General features: G+C 35.5%; 1 protein-coding gene across 7 annotated transcripts in view; it reads left to right on the top strand.

The window, feature by feature from the left end:
- FER (FER tyrosine kinase) overlaps positions 1–27363 on the top strand; it is a 424607-nt gene that overhangs the window by 273998 nt on the left and 123246 nt on the right. For all 7 annotated transcript variants that reach the window (XM_040621988.1, XM_040621989.1, XM_040621985.1 and 4 more), the window contains 2 exons: positions 2365–2480; positions 5389–5483. In XM_040621988.1, coding sequence (XP_040477922.1) covers positions 2365–2480; positions 5389–5483 — 211 coding nt within the window. The remainder of the gene's footprint in view (positions 1–2364; positions 2481–5388; positions 5484–27363) is intronic.

Below are 27363 nucleotides of genomic sequence, written 5' to 3'. Positions count from 1 at the left end.
AAGGTATGATCCTAGAAAATAGGTTGGAGTACAAGATTACTGGAAGAATGATGTTCAAGGAACTGAAGGTTTGAAGTGTTGGGAGGTACTTTAAGTGTCTACTGAAATTGACAGGAATTAAGACAGGAGTAACACTGGGTACTGTGTTCCAGGAGTTCAAATTGTTAATAAACAAAGGAAAATATTTTCAAATTCAGTAGCTGGTAGCTACAGTAAGGGGCAGTGGATATATAATCGAATGACAAAGTTTCAGAGCTTATTTTGGGGGAATGCAGGAGGGAAAATGGTTTGAAAGCAGTGACAGGGAGCTAGTTGAATACTCTATATCATCTCCAGGTCAGTGGGGGAAGGGAACATGTTGGGGGAAATCATCACTTAAGTTCAGAAGGCAAAAGAAGCTCAGCTACCATTTGAATGCTCAGGTGAGAGCCAAGTTTGTTAGAACAAAAAGGCGAAGAGAATCACTAAAGAATACATTGAAGATAAAAATGTTGATGGTGGTGGACCATGAATTTCAGAATGAATGAATTCCAAAATAGAACTACCCTACAATCCAGCAATTGCATTACTAGGTATTTACCCAAAGAATACAAAAATACTAATTGAACGAGGTACATGTACCCCAATGTTTATAGCAGCATTATTTACAATAGCCAAGCTATGGAAGCCACCCAAGTGTCCATTGATTGATGAATGAATAAAGATGTGATATACACACACACACACACACACACACACACACACACACACACATACATACACACAGTGGAATATGATTTAGCCATAAAAAAGAATGAAATCTTGCCATTTGCAACAACATGGCTGGATCCCGAGGGTATAATGCTAAGCAAGTCAGAGAAAGATAAATACCATATGATTTCACTCATGTGTGGAATTTAAGAAACCAAATGAACAAAGAAAAAAGAAAAGGCAAACCAAAAAAACAGATTCTTAACTGTAAAGAACAAATAAATGGTTACCAGAAGGGAGGTGAGTAGGGGAGAGGTGATACAGGTGAAGGGGATTAAGAGTACATTTACCACGGTGAGCACTAAGTAATGTATGGAATTGCTGAATCACTACATTGTACACCTGAAACATAACACTGTTAACTAGACTGGAATTTAAAAAATTAAAAAAAATTTTTCTGCTGACAGAAATTAGATATAACTAAATGTACAAATATAAAAAATATATATTGAAATAAATATTTTAATAATCTTAAATTTGTTAATAACATAAAACTTATGCACCTTGAACTATTGGTTAAGAGTTAAGTTGCCCGGGGCACCTGGGTGGCTCAGTCGGTTCAGCATCTGATTCTTGATTTTGGCTCAGGTCATGATCTCGGGGCTGCACACTCAGCAGGGAATCTGCTTGAGATTCTCTCCCTCTGCCCCTCCCCCTGTTCGAATGCATTCTCTCTCTCTCTCTCTCTCTAAAAAAATAGATCTTAAAAAAAAAGTTACGCTGCTCTTAGAATTCAAGCCCAGTAAGTAGCAGAGTCCTAGTTCAGTTACTTCTTGCTCAACAGTAGCATTGAAGCTTATTAAAAGGCTTGCATATTAGGATTATAGTTATGTAAACAATATATATACATACATAAAAACTTGAATACTGAAAAATAGTTGCTGTATTAGCTTTATAGATCTTTGTAATATTTGGTTTTAAATGAATAAAAAAAAACAAATGACTCCAAAGTTGAAATAAGTCATGTTAAGTTGAAATAGGTTAGAGCCATAGCATGAGGTTAGGCATTTATATATTTGATAGAAACTCAGCATGGCTGACATTCGCATTTGGGTAAGCACCCCCTCTTCCTCGGTACCTTTCCGAGATGGACAGTCGACAGTTGGCTGGTGACAGTCCTTGGTCTGCCTGGTTCTGTTGCCTCTCTCTTCTTCCCTGACACTCTTCAACTGACATTCAGCTTTGGGGATCCATACCAACAGTGACCTCATGGAGTCTTTGCTTTATCTTGAAACATTAATTGATTAACTTCTTAATCTAATAAAATTTAGAGCTTGGGGGTAAAGAGTACTAGGAGATGTGAAACTTAAATACTTCTGATGGCTTCAGTTTGAGTTTCTCCTTTTATCCAAGTCTCTTCGGATTTTTTCCTTTTTTTCTTTTTTGGTTCTCCTCAAGATTCAATCCCCCAAATGGTAGGTGGGTTGGGTACTATTTTTAAAGTTGGAGGATTGGAAAGAGCAACATTTCCAATCTTTATTTCCACCTAAGACTCTGAATAAAGCTAACACAATACATTGAACTCAAAATTCATTATTATGTGCTTTCCTTGTATTTTGCAAAGATTGATGTGGTTGTCTTATATCTAAACAATAAATGTGTTTGTATTTTCAGGGAAATTTTGGAGAAGTATATAAGGGCATATTAAAGGATAAAACTGCTGTTGCTGTTAAAACATGTAAAGAAGATCTTCCTCAGGAACTGAAAATAAAATTTTTACAAGAAGCCAAGTAAGTTTGCAGAAGTTGTATTAAATGTGTATTTATAAGTTAACACTATAACATTAAATGTGAAGTTTGGGATTATTTTAAACTATGATTTACTGAAGTAGAGGTAAGCACTTTTAGAACCCTCATAAGTAAGCACTTAGTAGAAACAAAAAGTTTATTTTTGAGCTGGACTATACACATTAGTTATACAATCACAGTCAAAGGAACCAGATGCTAAAAAAACAGCGAATATTCTTCAGTATTGGTGTATTGCAATATTTTTTGCTTTTATCACACGTACATATACATAGGCATGTATATATGCAATGTTGTGATTGTCTTTGGAATAAAAAATTACTGTATTCTATATACAAATACATAATTTATGTATATATATTTAGATACATATAATTATATCTATCTAACCTTCCTTAGGTGTTTTCAGTTAGTAGTCTTTACTGAGCTTTCTTTTCTGAGAACCTCAGATTTCTTCTTCAGCTCCTTGTTGGGCATTTGTTCCAAAATCTGCACATTGTTTCTTTTCTAATCTTCTAGAATGATTGGCTAAAATTTAATGTTCTAACTTGCATCCCTGTATTGCATGTGGTTAACACTATTCTATTAGCGGTCAAATCCAGTATATACAACACAGTACAAAACAAATGGAAAGATTTTGGACAGAGTAGGGGTAAACTCTCATTCTGAGATGCATGGATACCTGGATGGGAAAGAAGGAGAATACACAGAGATTTGTGTTGTAAAGGGAGAAAGAAAAAGGGGTGTGTGTGTGTGTGTGTGTGCACGCATGTGTGTGTAAGTATGTAGGTGTGTCTATATCATGACATAGTGTATAAAATTGAAGTTCCTATAAAGTGCTGTCAGAGAACCAAGATGATGGCAATGAGAGAACTAAGTGCCATAGGATGGAGCATTTTGATTCATAATCTAAAATGAATATTGATAGCAATGGGTTAATCTAGATGGATGCATTTATTAAATATTATCATAGAATAAAGTTGTAAACTTTTTAAAGGTACATTATTGGAAGGTCAAAAACATGCTATGATAAAGGCATGCTGTCACAATAGAAATTCATAGGCTCATTTTGTAGTTATTCATAGGTATTCTTAAACTACAAGTTTGTATCTTACATTATTTTGAAAAAACAGTTAATTTTCTTGCTCTCTACTTTGTGATTATTTTATTACAAAATAAAGTATTAAATTTCCTAAAGTGGAAAAGTCCACTTTCTAAAGTGAAATTATGAAGTTTTTGGTTAAAAATGAGAGTTGTATCCATGGGAACTCCCAAGTGTCATTAAATAGACGATAGAGCTATATATTTAGATACTTAATATTGAGTTCAGGCTGGCTATTTTGTGGACTTTCTTTACTAAGCAGTTTCCAACTTAAGAAATGACATTTTGGATTAAAGTCAAACATTCTAAGACTTCCTTTTTAATTCCTCATAGAAGCTGCAAGCACCAAGTTAGTGACAATATTTTCCTTATCTCTAGAATTTTTCCCACTCTATCTTTTCCCTTGTAAATCATTATATATTTTCAATCTAATGCATTTTTCTTAGTGTTATCTCTACTTTATTTGGATTTGTACAAAACATTTAGAAACTGTTTTATCTTTCTCCCAATAGTTATTTTTTATCATTCTCTTAGGAAAGAAAACTGCATTTTTCAAATATGAGTGAATTTGTAACTATGTCAATAGGATAATCTGGAATAAAATGTGGTAACAGAAATATTCAGGGTAAATAGGCCTATGAGGGAATCCGATTTATTTTTAACTTATGCTTGGAGTGCCATGGATGAGGCTGTGCTGCTTTTGTAGCCCTCTGATGAAATTTTGCCTTTATCCTAACAAAGTCCCCTCTGTTTCGGCTTACATCTATGTTGAAACCATTACTTATTTTTAATCTTTAGCCAGTTTTCTCAAAACTCTTGAGTTTTTACTGTTTTGAAATTGATCATGTTCATCAAGATAGTATTTTATAAAATCTGATGAGATGATTAGCCTATAGCATTTACCAATATGAATTGAATTCTTATTTATGTATTTTCATTAAGTGTGTCCCAAAACACAACAAAACAAAAAGATGCCACTCTAGCAGCTTACAGTTTTGTTTTGTTTTAAAGATTTTATTTATTTATTCGGTAGACATAGAGACAGGCAGTGAGAGAGGGAACACAAGCAGGGGGAGTGGGAGAGGAAGAAGCAGGCTCATAGCGGAGGAGCCTGACGTGGGGCTCGATTCCAGAACGCCGGGATCACGCCCTGAGCCGAAGCCAGACGTTTAACCGCTGTGCCACCCAGGTGCCCCAGCTTACAGTTTTTGATCCACTAATACTTGTTAGTTATGCTTTCGTGGTAGCGGCTAAAACGAGGTTCTTTGAAGTGAGCTATACGTGTTTGGGACTAAGTAAGGTGTTATACTTAGCATGATTGTTATTCAGAGTGAATAGTAATTTTAAATGAAAATTTAATTGGATTAAGGAGAATTGACTCATTTGTACCTGCAGTTTGCCAATATTTATCTAAACTTGTATACATCCCATTATTTATCATAATTTTGCTTCATACTAATGTTTTAAAAAGTAAATTATGTCGAGGGGCGCCTGGGTAGTGCAGTCCTTACCCGGCTGCCTTCGGCTCAGGGTGTGATCCCGGCGTTCCGGGATCGAGTCCCACATGAGGCTCCTCCGCTAGGAGCCTGATTCTTCCTCTCCCACTCCCCCTGCTTGTGTTCCCTCTCTCGCTGGCTGTCTCTCTCTGTCAAATAAATAAAAAATCTTTAAAAAAAAAAAAAAAAAGTGAATCATGTCGAGTAAAGTATATTCTACTTGGGCACACTATTCATGATAATTTAATTTTTAGTATTTAAATGATAACTATTTTTACACTTTTCTCTCATCCAGAATTCTCAAGCAATACGATCATCCCAATATCGTCAAACTTATAGGTGTTTGCACACAAAGACAGCCTATCTACATCATTATGGAACTGGTTCCAGGTAATGATTTTAGAGGTTTCCTCGATGACATTTTAATGTCATGTTTTATTATTTTTATATGTTCGGTCTCTTTGATTTCTCCTTGTAAAGTTCTCAACAATTCTGTTTAACATTTTCCTGATGACAAAGAGCTGTACATATGCTCGATATTTTTATAGTCTGTATTACTTTGCTGTTGTCTAGAAAATGTCAGCCAACCTTTTTTTTTCTTTTTTTTGAGAGGAGATATTACAGTGGGATTACACATGGAATTCAGTTATGTATGTTTTTGTTAGAAAAGTTGTTTATAAAAGTAGTCTACTTGGTTTGACTTTATAATAATGGTAGTACTATCTTGTATTTTGTTCATTGCATATTATTTTCCAAGTATAATACCACACATCCTCTTGTTTGGCTGTATATAAAATTCCATAGTGTTTTGAATCCCTTATGAACTATGAATGTCTTTCATAAGTGAACAAAGAAAAAGGTAATCTCTTGAGGAATTTGTCCTGTATTTCTTTCTGGTCACTTTCAGTGCCTTCAGGTCTTGTGGTTAACCACTTCTGCCCACAAGCCAGGATAACCTTGAACTGAGTATATATTTAAGTTACTTTCACTATATATCCTCCTATTGTAGAAAATACAATTAGAGGTAAAATTTGATTTTGGTAAATATGTGTTAATACAGTATTTAATAATTGACAAGGATTTGCTTGAACAAGTATTTGGTTATTTTATTTTGTAATTTAATTTATTTTATTTTTTTAATAATATTTTTTTATTATGTTAGTCACCATACAGTACATCCCTAGTTTTTGATGTAAAGTTCCATGATTCGTAACTTGCGTATAACACCCAGTGCACCATGCAATACGTGCCCTCCTTAGTACCCATCACCAGACTAACTTCAATATACAGTAAATAAACCTGGTATTATAGATTGCCCATTAAATATTGCTCACCTAATTCTTCTATTAAGGATAGTTGTTCCCATTTTTATCACATTGGTTTGCTTGCTATTGCAATATAGTTGCTAATATTACCATATAACTGCAGGATTAAGGATCATCATCGTCATCTTCATCATCCTCAGGATAGCACTGTTAGGTACATTATATGTTTGTGTGGTTTCTACTATTTATGATCCATATCTTAAAGTAGCTTTCAATACATTGATGAAAGATGATAGATTATGGTCTAAAATTTTAAAAATAATTGAATAGCTTATAGTTTTAACTAAATGATACTATATACACATAAATACTCAGATAAGTGCAAATGAAGTCCCCAGTTAATAAGGGACGTTACTAAGAAATTTAGATTTAAAAGGTGGGGCAGAGTTGATAAGGAAAGGTGATTTTGGTCTTAGCATGGATGACAAATGCCAGACACTAGGTACAAGTTGAACAAAAGAAGATAGCTTTGCAGGAGAGGCAGGTTAGTGTTTACCTGACATTAATAACCTGTATCGATCATTTTTAAATGAATGAGAATAATAAACTGCATTAGAAAATTGAAAATGTAATGAAAGAAAATTAAAAATGAAAATTTTCCACTCAGTAATCTAACCCCTTCCCAAAGCTAATTGCTATCTAATTGTGTTTGTGTGTGTGTGTGTGAGTGTGTGTTTCAAGGAAAATATTTAATGCAGATGCCTGATTTTTATGCACCTCCTTTAAATTTAATTATAAAGACATACTCTAATACTTTTCAGATCTTTTTTCTTATTAATGTAACTTAGAGTTTCATTGTTTGATATTCATCCATATAGTTCTATCTTTTCTTTGTAATAGTTTCAGAGTATTCCATTTTATGGATTTATGTAGTTTAATCAGTCTTCTACTTATGGATACTTTGGTTTCTGTTTACATGTATATGTTTTTGGTTTTGTTTTGTGTTTTTTTACAAACAGTGCTGAATGAATATCTTTGGAGTAATAAGAATCATTTCGAACTATATAGGGTAAATTTTTAGCAGTGGGAATGTGGGGTGCAAGTTAATGTGCATTTTGACTTATAGTAAATATATGAGCTTTCTTTCGCTGTGTAACAAATGATCACAACCTAGCAGCTTTAATCGACATCCATTTATTACCTCATAGTTCTATAGATTATAAGCATAGGCAGTCTTGTCTGGGTTATCTGCTCGGGATATCACGAAGCCAAAAATTAGGATTTCAGGCTGAGCTCTTCTCTGGAGTCACTGGGGAAGAATTCACTATCAACCTCCTGTAGGTTGGTGGCAGAATTCTGTTCCTTGCAGCTGAGAAACGGTCTAAGGTTCTCTTTGCTTGCTGTCATTTGAAGGCATCTCTCATCTCCTCAAGGTTTCCTATATTCCTTTTCCTGTGGTCCTTCATCTTCAGACCCAGCATGTCACATCTTTCAAGTGTTCTGATTTTAACTTCCTCTTCTGTTACCAGCTAGAGAATATTCTCCTTTTCTGAAAGATCTCATGTGATTAGATTAGGCTCCCGTGGTCACTCTCCCATCTTTAGGTCACCTGTGCCATGTGACAACATAATTAAGGAAGTGATCTCTAATCATGTTCACATGTTCCAGGGCTTAAGGTAGGCCATTGTTGGGAGGCCATATTCAAATTCTGCCTTAGCACAGTAGATTTTGCTAAATTTTTTCAGAGGTTAGTTGCAACATGGAATCTGAAACCACTTTGACAAACTTTTCCTACTCTATTGCACTAACTCCATTGGTTGAACTTGCAATATTTTTTTAAGATTTATTTATTTTTCTTGAGAGAGAGTGCATGCACAAGTAGGGGAAGAGGGAGAAGCAGGGAGCTCGATGTGGGGCTGGAACCCAGGACCCTGGAATCATGACCTGAGTCGAAGGCAGACGCTTAACTGACTGAACCCCCAGGTGCCCCATGAACTTGCAATTTGAATGTATCTTTTATCTATGCATGATTTTGTAGCATCTTGCTTCATCATTTGGAATATATCAGGTGACCAGGTTGTGCAGGTCCTGAAATAGTGACATAAATCATGATACAACATCAAAAGATGATATTTATTAATGTTATCAATAGTTTTATTAGGCAAGTAATGAGAAGCTATCAAGTTCATGGTGACAAATACATGTTTTCCAAAGTTTTAATTTTCACTTGAAAGCTTAGATTTTATCCCTGGCCACAAAAACTTCCAGGGTTTTTTTTTCTTGAAATTTTTCAGCAATAAAAAGGAATCAACTACTGATATACATTACAAAATGGATGAATCTCAAGATTATGCTAAATAAAAGAAACCAGACAAGAAAAAAAAAAGTGAACTGAAGGCACATCAGTGGTTGCTTGCTTCATTTATTTGAGAAAATGTCTGTCAAATATCTAATTTTAATTTTTTTTGAGAGAGTGTTTGTGTATGCACAAGGGGGGAGGGGGCAGAGGAAAAGGGAGAGAGAGAGAATCTTAAATCTTAAGCAGGCTCCAGGCTCAATGTGGAGCCCAGTGCTCAATCTCACAACCTTGAGATCATGATCTGAGCTGAAATCAAGAGTCAGATATTTAACTGAGTGAGCCACCCAGGAGCCCCTCAAATACCTGTTTGCCATTCATTCTTTTTGAAAAACACTTTGATATAATAATATTTTTATATGATACTTTATTGTCTCTGTATTGACTCAGGTATACCCTTCTCTACCCCCTGTCCCAATCAAACACTGATGTGCCTTCTGTTCACTATATGTGAGTTGGTATTTCTAGAATTTTATGTAAATAGAATCAGACACTCTATATTTTTTTTCTGGTCTGGTCTCTTTGATTTAGCATAATTTTGTGAGTCATCCATTTTGTAATGTGTATCAATAGTTCATTCCTTTTTATTGCCAAGTAGAGTTACCTCATAGGAATATACCACTGTTAATCTGTTAAGTTATTAATAGACCTTTGAGTTGTTTCTTGTGGGCAACTACAAATGAAGCTGCTGAGAATAGCCATGTACATCCTATATGATTCCAAATAGATGGCATTCTAGAAAAGGGTATGGAGACAGTTAAAAGGTCATGGGTTGCCCAGGGTTATGGAGGAGGTAGGCCTCAATAAGCAGAACACAGGGGAGTTTTAAAGTACTGAAACTACCACATCTAATAGTGAATACTTGCCATTTTATTTTTGTCCAGATTCATAGAATGTGCAAACTAAGAGTGAATCATAATGTAAACTATGGACTTCAGAGGGCTGTGATGTCAATATAGGTTCATCAGTTGAAATAGATGTGGTTGTCTTTGAAAAAGTGTAAGGATCTCTGTCTCTTATTTCTCCATTCACTTAGCTCCTTCCTCTCTCCTGTCCAACGTTCTGGAACACACATGCATGGTCAGCGAAAAGCTGGAGAGGGTAGTGGAGGAGTTCTTGAACCTTGGTGAGTGTTAGTGAGAGTGTGAAAAAACCAAATCCCTCATATGTTACTGCTAGAATATAAAATAATAGCCACTTTGGCTATTTCTCAAGAAGTTTTTCAATAAGTTATACATAAATTTTACATGTAAACTGTTTCGATCCTAGGTATTTACCCAAGAGAATTAAAAATATTTATCAGTACAACTGTATGCGGGTGTTCATAGCAGCAGTATTTATAATAGCCAAAAAGTAGAAATGACCTAAGTGTCCATTACCTGATAAATGAATATACAATGTAATATATCCCAACAGAAGATACTATTAGGCATTAAGAGAAATGAGGTAATACATACTGCAGTATACATGAGCCTCTAAAACTTTATGCTAATTAGAACAAGCCCAATGCGAAGACTACATGTTGTAATGATGCCATTTCTATGAAATGCCCAGAGAAGACATCTATAGGTAAAGGGGATTTGTGGTTTTTTAGGGCTGGGGGTTCTAATGGGATTGACTATACACTTGATCCTTGAACAGCATGGGTTTGAACTGTGAGGGTCCATTTATTATGCAGAGTTTTACAGTATGGTAAACATTTTTTCTTATGATCTTAAGTTTTTTCTCTAGCTTTATTGTAAAACTACAGTGTATGATATAACATGTAAGATATGTTAATCAACTGTATTTTATTAGTAAGGCTTCTGCTCAACAGTAGACTATCAGTAGTTCTTGGGAAATCTGTAGTGGATTTTCGAGTAGGATGGGATCTATGCTCCTAAGCCCTGTTGTTTCAAGGCCAACTTTTGACAGGCATGAGAATGAAAATGTCTCAACTGGTTTGTGGGCTTGTAAAATTATCAACACTCATTGAGTTGTGCATTAAGATGGATAAATTTTATGTATATAAACTGAACTTCAATATGGCTTTTTAAAAAATAAAAAAGCCCAAGAGCCCAACCTGCTTAACTCTTCTGTGCCTTGGTTTTCTTGCCTGTGAAGTAAAATTAATAGGGTTGTTGTAAGGTGTAATGTACTGTGATTTTATGTACATACATACATACACGTTCTGTATCTCTATATATTGTATAGTACTTCACATATGACCACTTTGTTTTCTCATCATCCTAAATTTTATTTTCCTGTTGGCTGAGAGAAAAAATTATTAACATGCCTGCTGTAATCTAGCCAAAACTGTAACCCAGACTCTGAACCTGCCCTGCTCCTGCCCCTAACTCTACTTCTAACCCTAGACGTTCTAGCCGGGAATGACTGAGAACAAATTGGGAAGTATAACATTTGTTTTCAGTTCTTCCCTTTCCACCATCGTGTGTGACTGTTCTGTTGATATGTTTTATATTTAGCCTTAAAAAATCTTTCCTTATTATGTAAAACTCAAGTGGCTAGATTAAATGGCCTCTGAATTTTAGCACTAACCTATATTATTTTAGTTGTTAGGAAAATGTTTCTTATGTTTGAAATCTCAATTCTCAGACTACTCCAAAATAGTGTCTTTCTGTTTTTTCCTCTCTTTATAAAGGCATGATGAGGATATAACCAGCTAGTTTTCATTCATGTAAAAGTAGCATAATAGACAATTTTTTACACTTACATGATACTTTATAATTGTCAAAGCACTTTAATGTTAGTTCATTTGTTCTACCAGGCTAAATTGTTATCTTCATATACAAATAAGCTAAATTAAGTTCAGAAAGCTGAAAGTGACTTGTCAGCATTAGTTAAATAGCAAGTAGGAAAGTAGTGTTCTTTCTATTTTGTTATGTCATTCAATTTATAAGTGGGTCAAAATATGTAATCCTTATATGAATTGAAAATACAAATGAAAATTCAAGCTAAACATCTATGCAAGTTCCCCTATAGGCAAATACATTAATCCCCGTTCCATAATTTCTCAACCTTGTGCACAGATAAGTAAATAGCTTATTGCAGTAAACAGGAAAATTTTTGTTTGAGTTACTTTTTTCTCTACTGGGAATCAAGCTGTGGAGGGAAGATTTAGAAAACTGGTTGGTTAAAAGCAAGATTTAATAACTGCTTAGTGTCTAATGTGCATGCCATTTCAAAACTGTATTATGCAGAGACTTAATATGCTCCTGTTCTCGTCAGATAACTGAGCCCTTTGAAATCATAAATCCGAAATATACTTGAACCAGAGTAGTGTTTAAAGAGATTAGAAGCATTTGAGGATTCAAGTTTAGAGTGAATACTCCAAGATTATCCTGTCTTCATTTGAATCATCTCTCGAATTACAAATACTTTATTTACTTGCTTGCCCATGGGTTGCTGGATAAATAAAATCAAACAAAAGGCAATTCTAAATGGCTTGAGGAAAAACTAAAAACAAAAACAAAAAGCTCTTATATGCTAAAAAAAAAAAAAAAAAGTACCATACTATTTTATTTTACAAACACGCTTATTACTTAGAAATTGAGGGGCTCTTGGGTGTCTTAGTCGGTTAAGTGCCCAACTCTTAATTTCGGCTCAGGTCATGATCTCAGGAACATGAGATCAGCCCTGTGTAGGGCTCTGTGCTCATCAGGGAGTCTGCTTGGGATTCTCTCCCTCGCCCTCTGCCCCTCCCCACTCTCTCTCTCTGTCTCTCTCTAAAAATAAATAACTCTTTTTTAAAAATGAAGGAAATATGAAAGGATTTTTTTGAGTGATAAGCATAACTTAGTATTTATGGTCCAGGAAGCTGTCATTTATTTTTATACGTGTGGTTAAATTAGGGCTGCCACCAATTCCTGGATGAAGAGGAGACCAAGCACCTTAACCTCTGAATGGAACAATGTTTCTGCAGATCCTGAGTAGAGGGAATTAATTTAGTAAGCCTTAAAAAATGTCAGTCTCCACTTCCTTTCACTAGAGACTTGTAATTGCCCCTTTCTTTCTGATCTGGATGTTCTGAGATCAGAACTTCCTAGAATCAAATGTTAAATTATCTAATATATACCTTAGCTCACACAGATGCTGCCCTTTGGCAGTCCTCAAATTTATCTTAATTTTAAAATGACTTATGGATTTGAAACTTTAAGAATTATTAAAGAATTTTTTACCAGGTTTTAGATATCATCAAAATACTTTATAACATGTTTTTTTTTTTTGTTTTTTTGTTTTTTTTAAATTGAGCTCATAGGGGCGCCTAGGTGGCTCTTTCGGTTAAGTTGTCTGCCTTCGGCTCAGGCTCAGGTCATGACCCCTGGGTCCTGGGTTGGAGCCCCCGCGTTGGGCTCTCTGCTCAGTGGGGAGTCAGTTTCTCCCTCTGCCCCTCCCCACTCATGAACTCTGTCTCTCTCTCTCTGAAATATATAAAATCTTTTTTAAAAAATTGAGCTCATGGGGCACCTGGGTGGCACAGCGGTTAAGCGACTGCCTTCGGCTCAGGGCGTGATCCTGGCGTTATGGGATCGAGCCCCACATCAGGCTTCTCTGCTATGAGCCTGCTTCTTCCTCTCCCACTCCCCCTACTTGTGTTCCCTCTCTGGCTGGCTGTCTCTCTGTCGAATAAATAAATAAAAATCTTTAAAAAAAAAAAAATTGAGCTCATATAGTTTATATGGTCTAGAGATTTTTGACATAGGAATCTCAACATGATTTCTTTTGTCTCTTAAATATTTTTAACCTTTCAGTTGAAATATTTTCATCATCAGATTTTCTTTTCTTTAAATTCAGTTGTGGGGCTCTTGGGGGCCTGGCTCCTTTGGGTAACCGACTCTTGGTTTCAGCTGGGGTTGAAACTTGGTTTCAGCGGGGTCTGCACTCAGCACAGAGTCTGCTCCAGATTCTTTCTCTCTCCCCTTCTCTCTCTAAAATAAATAAATGGAGGGGTGCCTGGGTGGCTTAGTTGGTTAAAAGTCAGCTCAGGTCATGATCTCAGGGTCTGGGGATTGAACTTAGAGCATTGAGCATCGGGCTCCCTAATCAGTGGGGAGTCTGCTTCTCCCTCCCTCTCTGCCACCCCTTCACTCCGCTCATGTTCTCTTTGTCTCTCAAATAAATAAAATCTTTAAAAATAAAAGCATTTCAGTTGATAATTTCTATGGGCAATTTCACTAATTTTTGCTGGGATGTTAAATTCTTCTGGAAAATAAACTTTTTACCCCTCTCATTCATAATGATATTTTATATATGTGATTTTTTTTTAATTTTTATTTATTTGAGAGACAGCATACATGTGAGTGGGGGGAGGCAGAAAGAGAGAGAATCCTCAAGCAGACTACCCGCTGAGTGCAGACCCCACACAGGGCTCCTCCTCAGGACCCTGGAGATCATGACCCCCGCTGAAACAAAGTCCGATGGTTAACCATATGAGCCACCCAGGTGCCCCTATCTGTATGTGATATTAGCAGAACCAATTTCAGTTACATGACATCACAGCTATGAAAAGTTATTATGGTGGTCACTGGAAATGAGAGTTCCTGCTTCTTTGGGAACCAAGGTTCTGGATACTTGACTCGCATTTGTTTCTTTCACTCATCATAAATGTAGCAAGGGTAAATTGTGCCCAAAACTTAAGGAAAATGGCTCCTGACTTTCACTAAAGGAATGCCCTCAAAATCTGAACTGACACTTTGTTTTACATACAGCTAACCCATGGCCAGTTGTATAATAGTATCACTTCACAGCAGGCAGCTTTGAGCTAAGGGAAAGGATAACATAGTAACTCTCAAATTAGTATTTTCTTTACTAAAAATTATGTCAACTCAGTGGCTGAATTTTTTGTGTTAATAAAAATTAACAAAAATTACCACAGAAGAACCTAATTTTATGGACTTGTGTTTGGAGCTGTTAACAGATTACTCTTTTAAAACAACTTTGGTATGAGTCTGAGTGTAATAATTAGTGCACTGTAAATTTCAGTTTGGGAGAATGAGTAACTTTTCTTTTAAATGTTAACTGATGTATCTAAACTTAGGCATTTATTTTATAATTCAAGCATATTACATTAATGAAAAACAAAATAAATGCTCTTTGTTGCCATTTTATATTATAGATATTAGCTTGATATAATTTAAAACACTGCCAAAACATTTTGAAAAGATAACATCTTTAAACTGATATTTCTTTCTCAGCTAAATGATGGGTTGGTTTGCCCCTGTGTTTCATTTGCTGCCTAATATCCCAAAGCAAATGCAGATGGAATAGTTAAAACTGGCCATTTCTTCAGATGCTAAAAGCACTAACATCCTTTGAAATTAGTTACTTTATTTACACGTGACATAAATTGATAACCACACAGATGGTATTGGCATTTTCCTATTGCTTTTCAAGTTTATCACTTTCTTTAATAGTGGATATTCTTTCCCTGAGATGGAGCCGAATGTTAAATACATGAACCCAAAAGAAGGATATGAGAAATAAAACCCAAAATAAAATAACTGTTACTACTACTGTATCACCTTTTGGCTTGAGTGACTCGAAAGAAGTGTACAGAGATTTTGCTTTTCATCAGTGAAATGAGCAAAAGGAAGCTATGCTATAACAGTAAGTTTTCATGGTGCATTTGAGCCATAGACACATTGTGTATATCTGAGCAATATTACATGTTTTTTATGTTCTAAGCATCTGATGACACCAATACCTATAAGTATCTCTTGCAAGGAGGCGGATTACCTGTTGAGCAGGACAAAGCATGTTCTGAACGATATTCTTGTCTTAGATTGGGTTTTTAAAGTGACTGTATGGTAATTGAAGTTCCTTAATGATGGAAAGGGAAGTGTAGGAGTAATGAATACATACGTATCCTTCCACATAGATAAACAGTTCTTTAAGGTACTGATTAAGTTTTAACTTTTTTTTAATCATTTTTTAAGTGTTTGTTACTATACATTATTAAAATTCTCAGATAAAGTTCAAAGTAATATGTTAAATAAGAAAATTTGGGGCACCTGGGTAACTCAGTCGGTTAAGCGTCTGCCTTCTATTCAGGTCAGGATCCCAGGGTCTTGGGATTGAGCTCTGCATTGGGCTCCCTGCCTCACAGGGAGTCTGCTTCTCCCTCTCCTTCTGCCCCTCCCCCTGCTAATGCTCGCTCGCTCGCTCTCTCTCTCTCTCAAATAAATCAAAAAATTTTAAAAAATTTTCTTTAATATCAAAAGCCTACTTATATTTGATGCAGACGTTACAAGTACAAACAGGACTAATAAAACTGGAACATTCAACTGAAATAAAAATGAAAATTTACATATAATGTCTCATCTTTACAAATAAATAGGTTTTCCCTTATAACTTATCTAATGAATATGAATCTGAAAGCTATTAGTATGAGATTTTTTCCTATTATCAGAGTTATAAGGAAAACAGTTATTAAAACAATGAAGAGCACAAACTATTTTTCCAAGGTTAAAAGACAACTGAAAATTGGTTGAATCAAATTTCTTAAAAAATATTTTATTTACAGTAAAAGTTGGAAAGTGAATGTTTGAGTTTTTTTTCTACTTTCATCGAAGTTCTGTAAATACTCAGACTGTTTTATGTAGAAAGCAAACAAATGCCTCTTGTCAGCATTAGCCAAAGTACTGCAATGCTATCCTCTTACTGTAGTTTGTAAATTTTATCCCTTTTGTAGTTGTAAGTTATTCTTTGTATTCAGAGATGATAGCCAGACAAATACTGGACTCTACTTAGATTTGTGGAAGAAATGAAAACCTTATGCCTTGGGGCGCTGGGTGGCTCAGTCGTTAAGCATCTGCCTTCTGCTCAGGGCGTGATCCCGGCGTTATGAGATCGAGCCCCACATCGGGCTCCTCCGCTATGAGCCTGCTTCTTCCTCTCCCACTCCCCCTGCTTGTGTTCCCTCTCTCGCTGGCTGTCTTTCTCTCTGTCAAATAAATAAAATCTTAAAACACACACACACAAACCTTATGCCTTAATATCTGAGAAGGTGTATCACTCTGTTCATAACTACTCATTTAAATCTAGACTTTATTAGGTTATTCACTCATGCTTAACAACCGGTTACTGCACGCCTAGTATGTATGCCAGACACTGGGTATTCAGCAGTGAAGAAAACAGACCAAAAGACTCCATAAAAAGCCAAAATCCCCTTCTTGTGAAGCTTACATTCTAGTGAGGGAAGACATATGTTGCGTAAATAAGTAAAATACACATTATGTTGAATGGCATGAAAAAAAATGAAGCCTAAAGGGAAGAGGATAGCAATTTTGGGGAAGGGTGGAGGTTGAAGTCCTAGAGAAAATGGCCGGGGAAGGTTCAGTAAGGGTGGAGCGTTTGCGTAAAAGCTGATGAAAGGGGGAGAGCAAGCTACATAGACATCTGGAGGATGGGCATTCCTGACTTGAGAGCCGCAGAGAGAGCAGTGGGGATGAAGTAAGGGTGAGGAGAGAATGGTAGCAGATGAGATTAGAGAGGTAATGGGGTTCAAATCCTGCAAAGCCTTGTAGATCCCAGTCATGACTATTTCAAATTCAGCAGTCCTCTTGTGCTGATTACCTTGAACAGCACATGCTAGATTCTTGCTGTCTTTGTGAGCTTTCAAGGGTAAATGATGTAAAGAGACCTTCATGTTTAGGACAAATTTCATGGAAAATACTGAGTATCTTTGAGGTTCTCTGGGCCACATGGTCTTTGGTTGTGTCAAGTGAATGGGAATGTATATAATTTTGCCTTCTCTTCCTTTCCTTTCATAAATTTGAATAAACTTTGAGGATGAAATCAATCTTCATGCTAAATGCTCATTTTATGACCAGCCAAATTAATTACTTCTGAAAATCCATTATGCATTTTCCTTTTCTCATTTCTTCACTAGTTTTCTGGTCATATTTAATATCTCTCTTCTCATTTACGTATCCTTTTTTCCCTTACTAACTTTTCAGATGCTGTGTAACATAAAACATCTTCACAAATTCATCTTGAGAGATTGCACTTTATATTAATCATTGTATAGCCTCTTGTCATTGAAAATGTGAACATAATATTTGAAACTGTCATAACAAGGTTTTATGTATGTGGAACTTTCCTGTTCTTTATTTGCCTTCATTTGTCCTTCTCTGTAAAACTGAAGTAGATTGTCACTGGTACCTATTTATGGGTGTGAATTTCAAGACCAAGAAGAATATGATTCAGTACCTGACACAGCTGGGCCTGAGATGGAGCATCTAATATACACACCTAGAAAATGTAACCTCTGCTAGAAAGAAGTTTGCCCAAATTCTTCTGTGTCAAGCTTAAGAAAACACTATTACATTTGACAATATCTACATTCAAGATGACAGGTTTTCTATAGCAAAGATTTAAGAAGTGACTTCATGTAGCATCTTTAATAATTTTGTATCTTAAGAGATTACATATATTAAATATTTTCAGGTTAGCACCTGGTTTTTAAGATTTTGGCTTATTTTGCTTTGATTTTTCTCCTTCCTTCTCTTACACATCAGTCTGTTTATGGTAGTATTGGGAACATTTTCAAATCTTCGATAAAGATTTCCAAAAAAAGTTATCTTCCAAGATGATATTTATTACCAGCAAGTGGTTGGATCTCTACATTTTTTATCTTGGCTATTAAAATTAAGAAGTCCTGCTTATAGCTAACATCTATCATGTGTTGAATAGAATGAAAGGCTTTGATACCTGACTTGTAGTTTTTTACATCTTTCAATGTGCTTTTTAAAAAAGAAGACTAGGTAATCATATATGCAATTTATAAATATTAGGTCATAGAGATTATTTACTTTTAAGAGTTTATGTTCAGTTCTTTTTAAATTGGAATTTCTAAGCTAGTGAGGCAGTAATTTGAAGTAGATTCTTCCAAAAATATTCTAATCTAGTCCATTTTGACCAAAAAAAACCCCATGACTATTTTTATTGGAAACCTATATCACCCTGTATTAAGTGACTTTGGAACTTAAAAATATATCTGTTATTCTTCAAGGTTTGTCATTCCTCATAAACCATTTATTGTGAGGTTTGTATTAATGTATTTGATAAACACTTACTGTGCACCAGCTATGTTCCAATGCCATAAACATTGGTGAAAAATACACTGGTGATCTCTTCCTTTACTGAATTCAGTGGTGGGAGAGACATATTTTTAAAATAATTGCAAATAAACTTATTATTGCAAACTTTGCTACAGAAAAAGACTTGCTCAGGGTTGGTAATAGGTGGCACCTAAATTATTTTAGAGACCTGAGGAAAAGTGATATCTGTGTTAACACCTGAAAGGTAAAAATAATCTCCCTTTGCACATGGCTGGGGAAAGGCACAGAAGAGCAAGTGCCAAAGATGTCAGTAGGAATGGCTTTGTGTTTGAGAAACGGGAGGAAGGGGAGAGTGACTGAGGCGTGGTGAGCCTGGGAGATAAGGTTGGAAAGGTAGGAGGGATACAATGATGAAGGGCCTCATCAGTCAGGCTAAGCAACTGTCAGTTTAATTCCTGATACAGTTGTGTTGTAGGTGGTGGAATAACTTCAAGTGGTACTTTCAAAGAGCACAGAGGAAACACAATGAAAAGCCCTTTTTCTGTCCCTGCATGTTTATGCCCTGCTTGATAATTGTTTTTCTAGTCACCTGCTACCACAAACAGTGCTTTAAGAAAAATTTTTGTACATCTATGTTAACTCATGTGGAGATAAATTTTAGGTAAATTCTGCTGTTTGACTATCTAAACAGGTATGTTATAAAATTCTTGAATATTTCCCATACTTCCTATCTCTGGATCAGCAGTTTAGGCAGCATCCAATCTGAACTCAAGGGATTTCTTTAGAGGGGCGCCTGGGTGGCTCCATTAGTTAAGCGTCTGCCTTCAGCTCAGGTCATGATCTCAGGGTCCTGGGATCGAGTCCCACATCCGGCTCTCTGCTCAGTGGGGGTCTGCTTCTCCCTCTCTCTCTGTGCTCTCTACCTCTCTCTCTCCCTCAAAAAATGAATAAAATCTTTAAAAAAAAAAGGTTTTTTAAAAAAAGAGATTTCTCTAGAAAAGCTATTGGCTCCTTGTGAAGCCGGTGCTTCCAGAAGCCTTCAACAGTATTTTGTATAAAAGCAGGTCCATAGAAAAGGTGAGTTTATTAATAGCCAACTAAACCCCATACCCTACTCTTAATAACAGAGCCTTAGTTAAGTCTTTATGAATAAGACTATCAGAAAATATTCTTATCTCTATATAGTGTCCCTTTTTACCAAATTAATACCATCCTAGTGTACTGATTATGGAGTCAGGATTTCTTTAGAGAACTATTTAAGAAAGCTTAGTGGGAAAAATACCCCCAAAATGTTGGAGACTTCTCACTGATCAGTTATCACAATTGATATGTAACAGCTGTTCTGTTGTTATTCACTATAACATTACAGTAAAAGAAATGCTCAATGGAATTCAAAATGCACTCTCTCATTTGGAAGCTGGGGTACTTTAGAGTGACTTTTGCCAGTGTAAATATGACCACTATGGCTTTGGAGCCATTTATGAGTTTATATTTCTACTCTATTACTTTTAGCTGTGTGACTTTAGGAAAGTTACTGAATCTCTGTAAGCCTCAACATCTTTACTTATAAAATGAAGGATGAGAATACTAATGTTTCCAAAATTAAATGAAATAATATGTGTAACAAATGAGGAACAGTTTCCAGCACTTTTTAAATTCTTAGTAAATACTATCTGCTACTAAATTAATTCATCTGAGTTGAGACTAACATCAAGCGTAGATTGGATTTTCAGTTCAGTGAGCTCTCGGACTCCTGTAGTGCCCAGATACTTCAGAGTAAACAATATCCAACCTTTGAAAACTGTCAGTATTTTCAAAGTATTAGTAGTTACTTATTTAGGCTGAGATTATTCGGTGCAAATGTTAATTAACTAATTAAAAATTAATCTAAGGCATTCATTTCTTTTTCTTCCTTCTAGAGGAAGAAAACCTTGTCATTTCTTATCAAACAATTACATTTTAACACAAGAGTGCTATTAATGTGTTGGTCAGTAAATTTTTCCTTCATATTTTAAAATATAAAACTTTTACATTACAGGAAAATAAATATGCAAGCACAGAATGTCAGATAGCAGCTTTTAGTGGACCATTTTATCTGAAGTTAACAATCAATATGCAAGGAAATATGATTGAGATGAAATATTAACAAATACTTATTTGTAATAGGAAAGAGTTTGGAAAGTAGTTCAAGCCAAATCATAGTTGAAACTCAGAAATTCATGACAGGAGATAGACAAGTCAAAGTTAGAAGACAAGTGGACACTAAGTAGGTGGTTTGGAGAACAAGTGATCTTCAGAGAGCTCAGAAACCTGTCAGAGATGGAGAGGAATGAATAAAATAACAGTTTCTGAAATGTGTCAGGATGTATGGAAAACCAGAGTATATAAGACAAGGTTAGAGGAGGAAATAATTTGGCTGAACTATCTCCACCCCCTGAGTGTACTGAAGATAGATTTATGAAGAGTTTAATTTTAATAGTTGAGGTGGGAAATGATTAAGCTCTGAAGAGTAGTTTTTGAGTCCAAGTTAGGATGCTTTCTGGTAATATTCCAGGGAAGATGACAAGGTTTTTGCCAAAAGGAAAGAAGTTGATGTCAAGCATCTTTCAAGATGTCCTTGTATTTCCAAGATAATCTTGAGGGGTGTGTGTCATCCATTTCAGCAAGATGAGCCATATGGGTTTTTCTATTTGAATAATACCTAAGTTGCTAAGGACATAAACATTTTTAAATGTGGTAGATGAAAGATCTGATCTGTTTTACTTCATTTTTTTTTTCGACAACTGCAATCTTCATTGTAGAATACACATTGAAGTTGTTTTATATAATCCAAAGGCAGGTATAAACGGAGACTGTTGAACAATTCCAAGAATGTGCTGTTCTAACTTTTTACAGTAGTTCAGCAGAAATAAACCTTGGGATTTATGTGTCCTCCTGTTGAGTATAAATTGGACTCCCTGACAGAAACTCTTCCTCAGATACAGTATGTTATAGATTAAGTGATGTGAAATGGGGGCAAATTTTAATTCACTGATCTTAACATAGAACTTCATTTAAAAACACATGATGACGCTCTGGAAGTATAAACAGGGATAAGATTAATGAGTTGATGGCTTGTTCTTAGTATTCTCTCCCTCTGTCTCTGTCTCTATATGTATATATATATTATATATCAAATAGAATTTTTATATGAACCAGGTATTTCTGATTTAACTAAAATCAGTTTTTAAGCATCACAATGACGATTGTATGATTAGTATTCTAACTTTTTCTGCATTTCCTCTGTATATTCCCCCTCCCAAATCATTCATTCTCTCTCTCATGTCTCATCATCTCTCACCTTGGCCTTCTTACCTTGGTCTTTCTTAAAACAAAGGCAATTTCAAAAATTCTGACTAGTTGAGACTTAGAAAAAATTTTGTGTAAGAAAATACAGCTATTCCATTAACAATGTTGCTTGCCATTTTTCTGTTTTTATGGAAGCCTACTATATTGTATTACACCTGGCTGTAAAACTGACCTATAAATCAATACCCAAAATAGGAAAGTACCTAACTTTTTAAAATTACCTTCTAGATAATTCCTTGACTAAAAATATCTTGAAATTGGCATTTGCTAATATGTGCCTATTTACCACCTAGAAATATCTAAACTAATCATGATTGGAAATTGATCATAGTTAGAACTTGCTATAAATATATTTTGTAATAAGGAAGAATATTATCTTTTCTCAATTTAAAATATTGCTTACCTTTTTACAAAATAGTTACCTGTAATTCCTCACATTTTAGTGGCATATATATCTATGGGCATAATACTGTTTATAAGCATTTTTAGAATCATAGAAAAACAATTTGGGAGCTAGTTCAGCAAGACATACTCTCTTTAGCATTAGCTTTCAGTTTTTAATCAGTATGTAATTTTCCGAAGATTAGTTTTTTTGAATTGGAACCTTTATAACACCCCGCTAAGTTCTTATATTAATTATGTGTAGAGTTATTTTCCTTTGTGGCTGTTTTGAGTTTTTTGAGTAAGGATTTATATCCTCACATAAGCCAAATTGCATATAAGGCAGAAGATAGCCAAGGAAAGGGCGGAGAACGGCGCTGGCATCAGAGATCAATAAAATTTCAGAAACTAGACACTCTTCTACCATATAACAGAATAGTGACAATCTATTACAAGTGTAACATTACCAATTTATCACATAAGACTGAACACAATTAAATAAAGTAAATTGTATTGTCTTATTATTTTCTCTTAGTCCCACAGCATTAGATTTTTGTGGTAGTTTCCGTGGTCATTCTGAATGGCTGCCTCGTGTTTACTTGCACATTAGTGATATATACACTTTTACAACATTCTGCTGCAACATTGTTCTCAAACTGCAAGTCTGGGGGAAGGAAGTTCAGTGTAATAGCATAACAATATTAGTAACCACAAGAACAAATAGTTTTCGAGTTTAGCTTTCTATGCTAAATTCGGAATCCTCACTAGAGCTCTCTTTGGTGGTCATTACTTGGCCACAGTTACGCCTGCTCACACTGAGGCCCAGAGAGGCTCGTGCTTCGCCAGGGTGATGAGCTGGAGCCACTGACGGTCTTCCGACTGCACAATTGGTTTGTTACTAGTGAGCCTCTGAATGGGACAAGCCAGGCTTCTTTGCCGCCTTTTTTTTTCCCCTTCCAGTTTTATTGAGATATATTCGAAATACAGCACTTTGTAAGTTCAATGTGTACAGCATAATCTTTTGACTTATATATTTTGTGAAATGATTGCCACTGTAAGTTGTTTAGCATCCATTATCTCGTGTAGATATAATAAAAAGAGAAAGCAAAACAAGTAAAGCTTTTCCCCTTGTGATGAGAACTCCTAGGATTTACTCTTACAACAACTTTCGTATATATCATACAGCAGTGTTATCCATAGGCATCAAGCTGTACATGAGATCCCTAGTACTTATTTATTTACCTTGTAACTGGAAGTTTGTACCTTTTGACCACCTTTCTCCTATTTCCCCTCCCACATTCCCTTCCTCTGCTAACCTCAAATCTTACCCCTTTTTCTCTTTCTTTTCTTTCTTTTTTTATTGAAGACTTTTTTCTTTTTTTAAAAAAGATTTTTTATTAATTTATTTATTTGACAAAGAGAGAGAGAACACAAGCAGAGAAAGTGGCAGGGAGAGGGAGAAGCAGGCTGAGCAGGGAGCTGGATGCGGGGCTCCATCCCCAGACCCCAGGATCATGACCTGAGCCCGAGGCAGGCTTAACTGACTGAGCCACCCAGGCGCCCCCCCCCTTTTCTTTTCATTAGAGATTTTATTTACTCATTTTAGAGAGAGAGCACAAGCCAGGGGAGGGGGCAGAGGGAGAGAAAAAAGTGAGAGAGAGAAGCAGGCTCCCCACTGAGCATGGAGCCCAACTCGGGGCTTGATCCAATGACCCTGAGATCATGACTTGAGCGGAAATCAAGAGCCTGATGCTCAACCAACTAAGCCACTCGGGTGTCCTTGCTCCTTTTTTCTATGAGTTTGGTTTTTTATTTGGCTTTGTTTCATTTTGTTTTTGGTCTCCACATACAAGTGAGTTCATACAGTATTCGTCTTTCTTTGTCTGACCTATTTCACTTAGTATGATGCCCTCACAGTCCATGCATGTTGTCACAAATGGCAGGGTTTCCTTTTTTATGGCTGAATAATATTCCACTGTATGTATATATGCCAAAAATTCTTTATCCATTCATCCGTTGGTGGAAACATCTTGGCTATGATAAAGCTGCAACAAAATTGAGAGTGCATGTATCTTTGCAAGTTTGTGTTTTTATTTTCATCAGATAAATACCCAGAAGTGGAATTGCTGAATCACATGGTAGTTCTATTTTTAACTTTTTGGGGAACCCCCATACTGTTTTAATAGTGGCTGCACCAATTTACATTCTCATCAGCAGTGCACAGGATTCTCTTTTCTCTACCTCCTCGCCAAGACCTCTTGTGTTTTCAGTAACAGCCGTTATAACAGTCCTGAGGTGATGCCTCATTGTGGGTTTGATTTTCATTTCCCTGGTAACTGGTGATGTTGACCATCTTCTCACGCATCTATTGGCCTTTCATATGTCTTCTTTAGAAAAATGCCTATTCAGATCTTTTGCTCATTTTTAAATTGGATTATTTGGTTTTTTATTATTGACCTTTTTGAGTTCTTTATATATTCTGGGTATTAACCCTTTATCAGACATACAGTTTGCAAATATTTTTTTCCCATTCTGTAGGTTATATTTTCACTTTGTGGATGGTTTCTTTTGCTGTGCAGAGGTTTTTAATTTGATGTAGTCTCACTTGTTATTTTTGCTTTTGTTGCTTTTATTTTGGTGTCAGATTCAAAAAGTCATCACCTAGACTTACTTCAAATAAGTTACCACCTATTTTCTCTAGGTTTTATGATTTCAGGTCTTATGTTTAAGTTTTTAACCCATTCCAAGTTTATTTTTGTGTGTGGTATAACATGGTGGTCTATTTTCATTCTTTTATATGTGAATATCCAGTTTTCCCAGCACAGTTTACTGAAGAGACTGTTCTTTCCCCATTTGTATAGTCTTAGCTCCTTTGTCATAAAATAATTGACCGTATATGTATGGGTTTATTTGGGCTCTTTACTCTGTTACATTGCCAGTACCATACTGTTTTAATACTATAGCTTTGTAATGGAGTTTGAAACTCCATAGACCGTGGTGCCTCCAGCTTTGTTCTTTCTCAAGATTGCTTTGGCTATTCAAGTTCTTTTGTGACTCCATATGAATTTTAAGATTGTTTGTTCTATTTCTGTGAAAAATGCCATTGGGATTTTGACAGGGATTGCATTTAATCTGTAGATTACTTTAGGTGGTATGGACATTTTAGCAATATTAGTTCTTTCAGTCCATGAGCATGAAATATTTTCCATTTATTTATATCTTTTTCAGTTTTGTGCCTTTAATACCTTGTAATTTTCAGAATATAGATCGTTCAGCTCCTTGGTTAAATTTATTTTCAGGTATTTTATTCTTCTTGATATAATTGTAACTGACATGGTTTTCTTCTCTTTCTGATACTTGATTATTAGTGTATAGAAACAGCAGATTTTTGTGTATTGATTTTGTTTTCTGCAACATTATTGAATTTATTTATTTATTTTTTTTTAAAGATTTTATTTATTTATTTGACAGAGATAGAGACAGCCAGCGAGAGAGGGAGCACAAGCAGGGGGAGTGGGAGAGGAAGAAGCAGGCTCATAGCGGAGGAGCCTGATGTGGGGCTCGATCCCGTAACGCCGGGATCACGCCCTGAGCCGAAGGCAGACGCTTAACCGCTGTGCCACCCAGGCACCCCCCATTATTGAATTTATTAATTCCAGTGGTTTTTTGATGGCATCTTTTGGACTTTCTGTATATAATATGTCATCTGCAAATAGTGACAGTTTTACTTCTCCCTTTCTATTTGGGATACCTTTTATTTCTTTGCCTTTTGTAATTGCTCTTGCTAGGACTTCCAATACTATGTTGAATGAAATGGCAAAAGTAGTCATCCTTATCTTACTCCTGATCCTAGAGAAAAAAGTTTTCAGTTTTTCACCATTGAGTATGATATTAGCTATGGGCTTGCCATATATGGCCTTTACCATGTTGAGATACATTTCCTCTATACCCACTTTGTTTAAAGTTTTTAATCGTAAGTGGATATTGAATTTTGTAATGCTTTTTCCACATGTATTAAGATAATCATGTTTTATTCATTCTATTATGTGATGTATCGTGCTGATTGATTTGCATATGTTGAACCATTCCTTGCATCCCAGATAGAAATCCCACTTGTTCATGGTGAACGATCCTTCAGATCTCTTAAATGTGCTACCTTTTATACACTTGATATCAGGTACCTCATTTGCCTTTTGTACATTGTCTTTAATATCAGCTACCTTCTTAAAAGCAGAAATGAAACTACATGTTATGAGAATTAAACAGTAGTGGTAAAGTCAAAGAAGTTGAGACCTTGTGGGGAAAAGAATTTGTGAGGCATCCTATCAGAGAGTCAGTTGTCACAGACGCTTATTCCAAGAGAAGTTGTGTTTAGGGCACAAGATCACTTGTAATGAAGTTTTGTTAGATTTTCATACCATAAAATTGTTTTGATTTGTTTTGATTTCCCCTTACCATATAAATTAACTCCTAAATCCATTCTAGTTTGGCCATTTAACCAGAAGGCTTTAAAAAAAAAAAAAAGTATCTTAAGATAAAATAAAATATTTTGTAGCATCAATGATTACTGCATTCAGAATAATTTTTTTAAATTATATACATGCCTTATTGGGAATTACTTGCAAAAAGCAGACTGCAGGATTTAATTTTGCATCAATGTTCTTTCCATTTGCAACTCATTTAAAAAGAGTATCAATTTGTTATGGACCATTTACATCTTAAGAACTTTTGGAAACTCTCTGTCCTTTAACCTAATTGAAGCAGACCACTTACTCTGGGCCATCCATCAGGGTAATACTCCTGGTTTCCTGGCCTTTTCTGGACAGCCCAAGGGTTCATTTTCATTACTTATATTCCTT

Source organism: Ursus maritimus, unplaced genomic scaffold, assembly GCF_017311325.1.
Source record: "Ursus maritimus isolate PB19 unplaced genomic scaffold, ASM1731132v1 scaffold_5, whole genome shotgun sequence".
Taxonomy (NCBI): Eukaryota; Metazoa; Chordata; class Mammalia; order Carnivora; family Ursidae; genus Ursus; species Ursus maritimus.
The sequence above is the reverse complement of the archived record's forward strand: the minus strand, read 5'-3'. Positions and strand labels throughout refer to the sequence as shown.